At 39.6% G+C, this 12,084-nt stretch overlaps 1 protein-coding gene across 2 annotated transcripts in view; it reads left to right on the forward strand.

The window, feature by feature from the left end:
* The window catches only part of LOC108552431 (proton-coupled amino acid transporter-like protein pathetic), a 54,759-nt gene that overhangs the window by 22,382 nt on the left and 20,293 nt on the right, over positions 1 to 12,084 (forward strand). Inside the window, exon 1 of one of the 2 annotated variants that reach the window (XM_017906969.1) lies at positions 2,704 to 2,866. The exons of the other annotated variant lie outside the window; for it this stretch is intronic. Within the exon in view, the coding sequence (XP_017762458.1) occupies positions 2,864 to 2,866 (3 nt within the window). The 5' untranslated portion in view covers positions 2,704 to 2,863. Of the gene's footprint in view, positions 1 to 2,703; positions 2,867 to 12,084 lie in introns of those variants that run through there. 2 annotated transcript variants of the gene reach the window in all.

The raw sequence follows: 12,084 nt of genomic DNA on the forward strand, positions 1-12,084 counted from the left end.
TCCCAAAGAATTTTCTTTGGAAAACGATACCAATTACCAGGTCTCACCACGTGGAGGTGACTACGCATCAAGACCCGGACATGCGCCCTAGTGACGCAACCTATTGGTGCTATCTGTATCAAAGATACCCTAATCTAACTTGGAGCGAAACAAGTTAAAATGAATCTACAGACACTTTACTAAATATCGTGTCTTACAAAGGGTACTTCGATTCGGTACACTAAAACTTTACTGTCGCAACACTAAGATATTTTATTTCAATAGATTTTAATATTACGAAGTTCCCATAAAAATAGGGAATGAAACATGAAAGACGCGAGCAAGTGAAAAATCGCGACGCGCCCGAACGAATTTGCGATTATTCGAAAGACCGACTAGCCTACGAAACGTACTCCCGTGTACAAGGCAACTTCATACCTCGGCACCCTCCCGATCAAACCTAACCCACCCCAGCCACCACAGACTCTGCCATGACTTACTCGCGAACGAAGGTAGTCGACGAACCAGCGAAACACCCAGAATCAACCCGAGGGTCCCTAGCGAGGCTTTGCAGCTGGTCACGCCGTTCCCCTGCCACATGGGGGAGAAACCAATTAAGGAATCATCCCATGGGGTCTGACCGTAGGTACGATATGCAATGTCCGACTGCAAGACCCATACCCCAGTCGTGTGCACAGATTGGCACCCAGGACGACCAGGGCCGACAGACCCTCGTATTGATACCAGATGCAACCCCAGCCCGCCGACCACCCTAGAACCGATGCATGACAAGAGTGGCAGTGGCTGAAATGAGTGTCGGAACGAGTCGTTTGAATGACTTACGAAGCATGGAATTGTCAAGTACACGGGAGCACGTCGCGTAGGCTAGTCGGTACTTACGAACGATCGCGATTATCACGAGAACAATTATGTTCTATCTGATAAACGAGAGGGATAGGAGAGAATGAATATAGAATGAAAATATTCGCTTCAAGTTAGGTGGCTTACCTTTGTACACATAACGCGCACATGAGACTTAATCTAGCTATCTATCTTATAACTACTTATAATTACTTATGTCTAAACACATGCATCCCCTGTCATCCAGCGATATCTTCCAAATTAAATCTTGAGAAACTTGAAAAGATGAAAATTAAAAGCTGAAAAATGTGAAATATATTAATGTAAATATAAACTTGAAAGGGAACAGATTAGTAAGAGGAAAGAAAATAGAAGCTTATTAACCAAATGGAAGGAACAATCCATCGATGAGACAGAAACAATCCACCGATGAAATAAAACCGAATTCGAGATAACAAACCATCGATGAAAGAATTTAGAAATAGAATTCCAAATTCGGAAATTAAAATAAGTAGATTCTGAAAGAAGAGTTTTATTATTAAATTATAAGAGGGTGGGGGTGGTGTATGGGTGAAGTAGACAATGGCTATCGACTAGTCCGAAGATCTAGACAATGACCACCATCCACTTCAACCTCACCACCAGCCCACCCCTTATTCCACCTCCAACCACACCTCCGACCCCCTTTTCGAAATCTTAGAAGTTACTATCAAAAAGTCAAAACGATAAATGAACCCGAGCTCAAACCAACGAATTCAGATAATAAACCTGTAAAGAAAATATGGTCTGGAAGAAAATTCATTAGTTAGGGGAAATAAAATTAAAATGAAACGAATATAAACCACAAAGATGAAACCAATGGAAGGAATAATCCAACGATGAGACATAAAAAACCAACAACGAAATATTTAAATAGCAACGAGAAAATAAAACCGAAAAAAAAACTGTACTAAAAATGACTTACTAAAGCCAACTAGCTTGCCCACCTGTGACCCTCGGGAAGGTCGCCATGGTCCCACTGGTGAAGACCCGGAAGTGCCTGGTCTTGCCCCCGAAGTGTCCCATGCGAACTCCGAACCGGCAAAGGACTAAGTACTCGCGCGGTGGCCTTTATATGACCCCCCATCAGTTTCCGAAATCGGCCGAAAATTTCCGAATTTTACCGATCCATTAAAAATTACTTTTCTCTTATCATATCTAATAAGTTACTTCTTTTTTCTATCGTTTTTATAAAGTCGTAATTTGGGCAATTTGTTATCAACAATAAATTCAATAATTTGTTTTTTATAAATTTAATTGTAAATTTAATTGCAAATGTAATTTTATTTATTCTTGTACAGAGTAAATTTACACATTACATTTGTCATAAGCAATTCTAAATTCCCTTTAAAAGCTCAAATATCCAAAAGATAGAAATAGTAAGATTAATTAGATAAAAAAATCTTTCCTTTTCTGCATTTACTATGTAAAAAGTTGTGTGTGCTGCAATAAATTAAAATATAGTAAAATCGGTAACAAAAGTACAGAAGTGTCAGGTTGAAAAATTTTATTATACAAATTATGGAATTGTATAATAATCTTTTATTATTTATTAATCTTTTGCTACTTCAATTTAATCTTACAATGCAGTTCGAAGAATTTATTCATTTTCCGCCATTTATAAATACTATTATAGCAGTTCTTCCATTTATAGCCTATTATATTATAAGTAATTAATATTAGGAATCAATTAAGCGAGAATAAACAATTCTATACGTAGTCATATTTCGCGCGCATTCCAATATTTGGAATAAATGAAGTTGCAAACTGCGCATGCGTCAACTGTCGCGCAACTTTTCCTGCGCAGTCCATTATGGCGTCATGTTACCGCGCATTTTCCCGAGTGGCGTGAAGAAATTTCGAGAAACGGATAGACAGGTTCATCAATCCGAAGTGGAGACTACAATACCACAGAGAGAATAAGGCGCACGTTCAATATTGTTGATAATTTTGAGCTGCATCGTTACAATGAAGCGAGATACTAATGGTGAGTCGATTTTCTTTTATGATTTGTCTGGTGTTCTGTGGCGTCGTACGACAAACGATTCGAATAATTTTCGTCGTAAGCATAGCAGTCGCGAGTACTTATGTAGGTTAATATTTCATTTGTGCTGGGTGTGTATGATATGTTATCCAGTTCAGATCAGGCTATGTTCGCTTTTCCTGTATTGGAATGTTAACACGAGTCAATTAGAAATTCGGAGATATTTAGTTGTTCGTTTTACTCATTGCAGCTTCCTTTTCTCCCTCCATTTTTAATTGTGTGCTAGTATCGATATCAAAGGGCCGAAGACTTCCGAATTTTGTCGATTCTATTAATTATTATTTTTCCTCTGTAATAGCGAATAATTTATTAATTTTTTCATTTTTATTATAAATATACGTCGCGAACAAATGGTTATTAACAATATTAATTTGTTATTAACAATCAGTGTAATAATTTATAAACTTTTTGCAAATTTTAGGTACATTTTAACACAAGTACATTGTAAGATCAAGTAATAGCCAATAATTTATTAATTTTTTCACTTTTATTATAAATTTACGTCGTGAACAATTTACTGTCAATAATAAATTTGATAATTTATACATTTTGTATAAATTAGGACTACATTCGAATTTCCATAGGATAAATTTTCATGATACGTAAGTGTATGTGGAAATATTTTTATTTCCTCTGTATTTTTGTCTGAAACGAAGTATTGTATTACACGAAAAGTGAACACGTTAGAAGATCCATTCTTACCTTCAAAGTTGCGTGGGATTTTATTTTTTAACAATTTTATATTAATTCTTTCGCTTACAGTATCGCGTGAGAATTAATGTTAAGGAAAACCGGCGAAACACAAGTGTAACGGGCGTGAGCGTTCGTAGATAGGGTCCAACGTAAACACTACAGGTCAAGCTTCTAGTTATAGTTTTCGATAGCTTTGTGTCTCAGTTATGTGTTATTCTTTGCATCGTTCACACGTAGTGGTTCGACGTGTCCAACGTGTCTCGACATGTCCAACGTTGCTGTTGATTATGGCACGCTCCATCGGTACTTGAAAGGTAAGGAAAGGGGTTAATTATAATAATTGGGAAACGTGGAGCGTCGAGATCGTCAAAAGTTCGTGAATATTAATAAATACCGCTAATGCGAAGCGAAATTAGATTCAAATTTAAGGGTTGTTTCGTTAATCGTGTTTGCCGATAAAGCATTTGTTGAAATACTTTATTATATTTTATGTAAGAGTACTTCGATTTGTTGAAAAAGTGTAGGGTATTCCAAACTCATTGAGCTTCCACCAATTTTCCTTTAGGGTCCTTTCGGTATACCGATTGAAATATTCTTTTATTATACTTTAAATACCTTTTTTCAAATTTCATTATAGAAATTCATTTGTTTTTATATATCGAATAACGAAACTGTTTCAAATTACATATGATTTAGAGATTTTGTGGTCAGTATACAAAAGCACCTGGAAACATATACATGTTATACATATTTTACCCTTCTCAACATTCAATTGACAACATTCAATCTTAATGACTTGTTAGACCTTCAGAATACGTCACAGTGTAGTAAATTCGCGTCAGCTAAACAATTGTTTGTAAAAGTGCGAGAATTCGCGTAGATGAAAAAGACTGTTCAAGAATCATCCGACGAATATCACAGAGTAGAGAAAAAGTTAAAATTTGTTGGACAGGGCAATCAGCGGTCTACAATATTTATAAACACACTCGGCTCTCTATTGGACTAAAAGTAGCAAAGGTTCGCAAAGGACGACACGCGTAAATCCTGCCATAGAGCTAGCATCAGCTCGCCTGAGCGTCGAGCCGAAAGACACGCGATCGAACGAAGAAGGTCAATGCTATTACGAAGCAAAAGCGGCAGGAACAGCGGCGATTCATCCCGTATCCGTGTAATGCAAACGGTAATTCAGGGGCAGAAGGAGCGTGTACAGTCGTCCCACGCGTGATCCATGATCCAGCGCGCGCGAGCGCGTTACACCGCGCCGGGACCCAGATGAGGATGTGACGTTACTCTCAGATTTGTTAATTTGTTATTGCGCTGGCCGCGGTTGATTCTCGCATTAAAAGGACCGCGCGCGTGCGTGGACCAAGCGGAGAACTCGAATTTGTCATTGAATCACGCTGATTCAGCCACGAGTCGAAAGCACGAGCGAAGCCAGTGCTGGCGATCTTTGACCACGTGCACAATTTCGCTCAATGGAACGAACGAGTATCGCGTGGCAAGCTGTTACATATCGCGTTCTTCTTTCATTCGTCCATACCCTTTGCTCGATTTCTATTCGGACGCGTTCCGGAGGAACGACTGTCTCGTTGACACTTGATCCCGATGACAGTTCCTCGAAGAAGATTCGCGTTAATCGACGCGAAAGTGGGACGTTTCTTTTATCCAGGAGCCACGTTGCGATTCTAATTGCTCGCGAAGGATCGATCAAGCCTGGTCGTTGCTCGACTGGGAAATATTTCGTTCCTTGTCCGTGACGGACAATTATCAGCCTGTCGCCAGTCTGTGGCCCCTTTTCTGATTCATTATAGATGAACGGCCGGTTATCAGCCATAAGACACGATCGGGGGTTTGATAGGTTAATGACGACGTGATTATAGCCTGACTATGTGCCCCGGTTAGACCTTACGGCGGATCTAATGTAGACGTGTAAATATATCTCGTGGCAACGCCGTGGACACGGGACGGCGAATAATAATACGGAAAGATTATTATAATTGGATCGTGACCGTGCTGTTACCGGATCGTTATCGTAAATCAAGCCACTGAATTGCATCCCTTTCACTATGAACGCTTCGGCTGAGTTATAAAGGCGGCGCTGTAACGCTTAATCAGGGACTTGCTTAACGCTCGCCGTTGTCAAATAAACGTTAGCGAGACACGATGTTTGGCGTTGGTAGCGCCGTTGCATACATCATATCTGATTTCTTAGCCGATACTGCAGCCTCCTAGCAGACCTTGGTCCACAGTGTCTCTGTACTTTCCGTTACGGTACGTTGAATTATGGGGTAGCTTGGAAAATAACGAAGAAATATCATTCCGTCGATTAACGAGCATAGTTGTCATTCCACGAGATTGATCATGTAGATCGGAGAAATTGAATAACAATACGAGTAAATACGAGGTTAAGCAGGTTCATGCAGATGACAGTTCATCTTTATTTCATGGTAATGGGTAAATACGTGCATCTTTGGGTTATTATCTTCTCTTGTAATAAACCGTAGGCCTTGCATCTATGGTGTCAGGTATATTGCAGGCCAATAGTGATTTTCGGGTCTCGTGATTTAGGGACCTACCCTGTGGGGTAGCTGTCAAGAGGTCGTGCTTCGGATTTTGATTTATGAGTACCCTCCATTTTCTGGAATCGCTGGATTTTAAACGCCGTAAAATACGGAGGGGATTATTGTAACCCATGACAAGTACACTCTTTTATATCTGCGTAAATGTATTTGTATCTTTCACGAAGAACAAGCTTTCTATATTTCGTTGCTATACAGCTGTATACGGATAGTTCCCTACGCATTTCTTAACAAACGCTGCAATTTCATTCGAGAAATTACATCTTCCAATTATTCCCACGGTATCTGATATCAGATATCTGTGTTTTAGTTATTACGAGGAAAAAATATTGACGAAATTAAAAATTTTCTAATGCTACGCGTATCTCAGGAAAATGTACCAAGTGGCAGAATCAATGTTGCAGACATAAAAGAAAGGACAACTTCTTATTAGCACAGTAATGGCGGAATCACGCGATATTGCGTGGCGCACAATGCGTTTAATGCAATTTCATGTTTTTATTCGCGTTTTACAGTCGAGTGTTTCACTCATGCATGCAACACCCTGACACCTCGTCAAATTTGTTTCTAATTAAAAGCTAATGTTATCCAGTCCACCCAACGCGAAGCTAAATTGCACGATATATGTCACGGGATAATAAAAGAAAAGAAAGAAAAAGAAATGTAATTCCATCTAAGCAATAATGAAAAAGGATGTACGTATTTACGTCTCGGAGCAAACATTGTGCAAACATTTGCGGCATTTCCCTGTCTTTCAGAACACTCCATCTTCGCGAATCTTCTTAACGCTCGAACGAAGCACTAGAGAAACGTCAAATTAGAAAACAAGGCGGAAAAATCGGGGAAAATGGACTCCTTCGTTCTTCGTCTGCTCGATATCGAGCATATCAAGCGCTTCCGAGGTTGACCGAAGTCGGACAGCAGCCGACACGGAAGCACCTAATCGTTTGCTGTCCCGTGGCGGTAATTTGTACAATTGCGCGATAGCAATGCACGGTTAACACGATGGACGCGTCTGCCACATTATCTCGACTTCGCGTAGACGTGTTTGTCCGTGCATATATGCCAGCGTTAACGACGGAACGACCATGGCTGATCAGCCTCCAAGGCCTTGGCCTCTCGGGCCCCTCGTTCGATATCTCGCTGTCTACCCTTTTTCGTCTCTCTGTTTCCCCGTAGACGCTCGTGTCGGGTCAGCAACACCCTGCTGTATCCACATTTCGGTGCTTCCTTTCGGTGTGCGACTCGCTGGAACGATCTCTCGCTTCCTGCCACCTAACGCGCTCCACCGCGCAGCGTGCATCTTTATGGAGTCATTAAAATACATTATCTTAATCTGTTAGCTATACTCCTGGCGACTGGGTAGTCAGAGAAGGGATTTAAATGCGTGTTTTAATTAGACGGTGATTCCATTACCGGGGAGATAGTCTAGCAGACTGGGCTCGTCTCTTTCAATGTTTCGTGGCTGTTGCAGATGCGTGATCGAGATACGTTCGACGTGTAGATTAGGGTAATGGATGGTGAAAGTGAGGCTGAAGTGTTTACGGAGGGATTTGGTTGACAGCTGACGTTGATAAAGAGTTGATGAAGGTCGAAGATACGAGGGGTTCGAGGATAGATTGCTCCTGGTTTATGTCGAATCGCTTTACTTCCGTGTGTTCCAATACGACGTATAATTGGAGAGAAAGGACGTGGTATAGAATCTTGCAAAATATTTTCTAATTTGCAGCAGTTGTTTTCTGATATATAGTAAGTGATATATAGTATATCCGGAGATTAGGGGTCTCTTGGACTCTCAGTGGTAATGACAGAGCTCGGAACGTTTCAATTCTTCAGAATTTTTAGAGAGCCTAAAATATTTCCTAATTTGCAGTAGTTGTTCTCTGATGTATAGTAAGGGGTACATGGCGCGTGAAATCTTAGAAGATTATGGGTCTTTTGGACTCTTGGTGACAACGATTTAGAGCTTGGAACGTTTCAATCCTCCAGTATCTTTAGGAAGCTTAAAATATTAAATATTTACGGATCCTAGAATCGTAATGACAGTGACTAGGGTCTCTCGGGGTCTGCTTTGGGATAATATCTACCATCTACTATCCATCTCTACGTGTTTGTAACGGTTTGTACCAATTTCGAGGATCGTGCATAAAATTTCACGACTCCACGAAAGTTTCTACGTGATTTGCGAATATTCCTTTAGAATCGTTCTCGTTCGAGCACCTTCCTCGTCACAGGGCAATGAACGTTGACTTACGCTATTGCCAGGGCTCTCGTTGTCAGTATCAGCTGTCGCAGGTCCTATGATACCTATCCTCGTGTCTTCCTCGCTTTCCAATTTCTCAAATGGCACAGACACACCGACATGCTGGTGAAATTCATGATCCCGAAGCTGTAAAAAGCTCGGTGCGGAAAATGACTGATGTTTGGGTGTCGCGTGGCTTTCGTTCAGGCGCCATGACCAAAATAATCTCGCGATGCGTGCCAACGATTGACGAGGCTGCACTACGTAATTCAACCGACGAATCTGAAAGACGTAAGAGCCACAACTGATCCTCGTAGCGCCGTTAAATATTTACGAGACGAAGATTAACAGTAAACGAGCTGGGGAAAGAACTCGAGCTTTTGACATGTCCGCGGATAAACAGAGCAACTGCACATTATCGGTGTGCTAACTCGTTGAACAATCACGCGGTTACTATTTTTGAAACTCGTAGGTAATTAAGACTATCTACTCGCGTTCACGAAATTGTGTTTGGCGTCCAATTTTTAGCGACTTCTTTGAAATGGAAATCCATAACGTTCTGCTTTAAATTATACCGTGCTAATTGAAGTCTCATGACAAGAGGAATATAAAAGATTACACGATTGTTCCAGTATTTTAGATCCATCGAATTCTTGGATTCTTTGATAAACACTTGCAGTGCTCTTCGAGGTGATCAGTTTATAATATCATAATCGTGCTATCGTAGATTCGTCGAGATCTAAATATCGAGATTAAAAGTGTAAGTTGTCGTGTCACTAACTATTTATAAAAATGTGATAATCGGTATATGCACGAGGCAGACATATTTTTACGCTATCGCTAATCGTCGTAATTTTCTCCTGAACCGGGCAAGGACGTTTAACTCCAACGACTAACCTCATTGTTCACTGAAAACATTTGACTTAAGTGTATGCGTGTTTCCCGTCTACTGACGTCTTTTGCCCGTTTTTAACCGCCGAAATAATCGTCTCTGCGTGATTCTGGGAAGGTTTCGAGAAGATCAATCGACACGTTAGTTTACAAAAAAGCAGGCTCCTTGTGTCAGATTCATTTCCATACGGGCTTAGTTTATTTCGTCTCGCTATCGAGCCAATTGTACGATGTAAAGGCTATTTCCAAACGACCTGCTTTTCAGGGTAACAATCTTTCGTCGAGCCTACTGCTTCGCAAACGTGTTATGATATTAAATATCGGTAAAATAAATAGATGCACAGCATCCAGGTGTTTTATGTTCATGTACACGAATCTTGCATCGATAACTGATCTCACAGGATATTGTACAGATAGATACAAACGATATTTCAAAGGGAAATTACAAAAATAAATAATCAAAACGTTGTCTAGGAAAAAGAAATTTAGTTAAATGTATTTATCAAGGTCCGATAACTATAGTATTTCTTGACATAATCAAAAATTTAGAGTCTTCAAAATTATAACATTTCTTTATTTCCAAAGATTTTCTGTTAAAATTGGCTATACTCTACAATTTTTGCGTTTAAACTATCCTGGAAATTTCCAACGCACCCAAAGTCGATACGTATTTCTTCGCTTCTTGACCTAATCGAAAATTTAGATTCTTCCAAATTATACTATTTCTTCGTTTCCAAATATTTCCCATTCGAAGTAGCTATCCCCTCCAATTTTTCCACTACTCTTGCACCAATTTTTCCTCTATTCTTCCACTATTTCACTATCCTTGAAATTTCAAATGCACGCAAAGTAGATACGTATTTCTCCAGTCTTTGACCCAATCGAGATCGAAGCTATGTATTTCCTATTTTTAAGCGTGGTGAAAATTAAAGAACGGTCGTCCAGATTTATGCAAAGCATCCCATTGGTTTAAAAATATATGCTCGTATAACTGTCAAGGTATATCTCTCGGGAAGAGATTTTCTTCGCGAATTTCGAAGCTAACGGAGAATGTCTTTCAATGGTATGTCGTGGAGACTTAAAGCAAGCAGCAACGAATAAGACGCGTAACACAGTCCGTGCAGGATGTAACCGCGGTGAAAATGCTATTTTCGGAGCACCTCGCTACGAGCTCCTCGGAATATCTTGAAACCGTAGCATTCTCGAGTCTCGATGAAAATAATTCCATAGGTTCGCGAAGCATGGCCGTTTTCCACGTCGCGAAGCACAATGGCACTTGCCTTCGAGAACAAATTCTCATGGTCTGACGTTCCTATGGAATTCAAATGAATCCTGCGATTTCCCAGGAAAAACGAGGTTGTAGGATTAAATAGATCGAATCTGTCATTTTTACCGTTATCGGGGATTCAAGAGTAAGGCATCGGAATAGCATCCTTGAAAGACTCGTACCTTCTGGAGATTTCGTTTGCCCAGTTCGTGAGGCTGATTTTCATTCTAAGCATGCAGATCGAAGTAGAAGAAAAGGAAGTTTATACGGTACCATTATTCGTGATCAGAGAAAAATTGGCGTTACTTACGCTTAAGTGAATAAAACGAGAGATTCTATAGAGAGGAGTGCTACTCTCGGTCGTGGATAACATTGAGACCATTTGCAGAGTGCCATTTGCAATTGTTCCATTTGCAACGGCAGGAACAGTGGTACCATTCACAGCTAAACGAACTAAGTGGCAGAGTGCCTGTGTAAAAGGTGATACTCGTTATCGTTCCACGAGCAAATTAATATGGTTACAACGGCATACAGTACTTAGGATTCTTCTTTCCTCGTCTAAAGTCTGTCATATGCATCCATACATTTTCAAACTAGTACAAACATTCTATATTCTTCCTTAATAGTCTTCTTTAGTATCGTTGGATGTATCAGTGATACTCGTTATCGTGCCACGAGAAAATTAATATGGTTATAACCGCACACAGTATTTAGGACTTTCTTTCCTCGTCTAAAGTCTGTCAAATGCATCCATACATTTTCAAACTGGTACAAAAATCGTATATTCTTCTTTAATAGTCTTCTTTAGTATCGTTGGATGTATCAGTGATACTCGTTATCGTTCCACGAGAAAATTAATATTGTTATAACGGCACACAGTATTTAGGACTTTCTTTTCCTCGTCTAAAGTCTGTCAAATGCATCCATACATTTTCAAACTAGCACAAAAATCGTATATTCTTCTTTAATAGTTTTCTTTAGTATCGCTGGATACATTATTAACATCCATTTTCTTCGTTAACCCTTCGCAACGGGTGCTGTATATATACAGCAGTCACTTATTGACAGTCATTTATTGGTTTACAGCAGCTGATGCCGTCTACATACGGCAAGTCATAATTATATTAATGTATTACTAATATGTAAACTTAATAATTACTAATATATATATGTAATATGTATTAGTAATGTATATATTAATTTCAATAGCGAACTGAAAATAAAGCTAGTACAGACATCAGGCCAAACAGAAAATGGCGGAGTATGCTAGAGGTTCGTCGAACCCGCGAAAGGGTTAAATCTAATTTTCGTTCCCTTTTCGAGTATAAAGATAATTTTGAATTTTAGTCAACGTTATTATAACTAATTTCGTATTTCGATTTTACGACAATAATTTTAAATGGTCTTAAATAATATCCGTTCTTCTCTAAAACTGTCCAATACTCGGAAGGTATCGGATAAACTTTATTAACGCGTTCCTTGCCAAATG

This window comes from Eufriesea mexicana, unplaced genomic scaffold, assembly GCF_001483705.2.
Source record: "Eufriesea mexicana isolate 0111107269 unplaced genomic scaffold, ASM148370v2 scaffold6800, whole genome shotgun sequence".
Taxonomy (NCBI): Eukaryota; Metazoa; Arthropoda; class Insecta; order Hymenoptera; family Apidae; genus Eufriesea; species Eufriesea mexicana.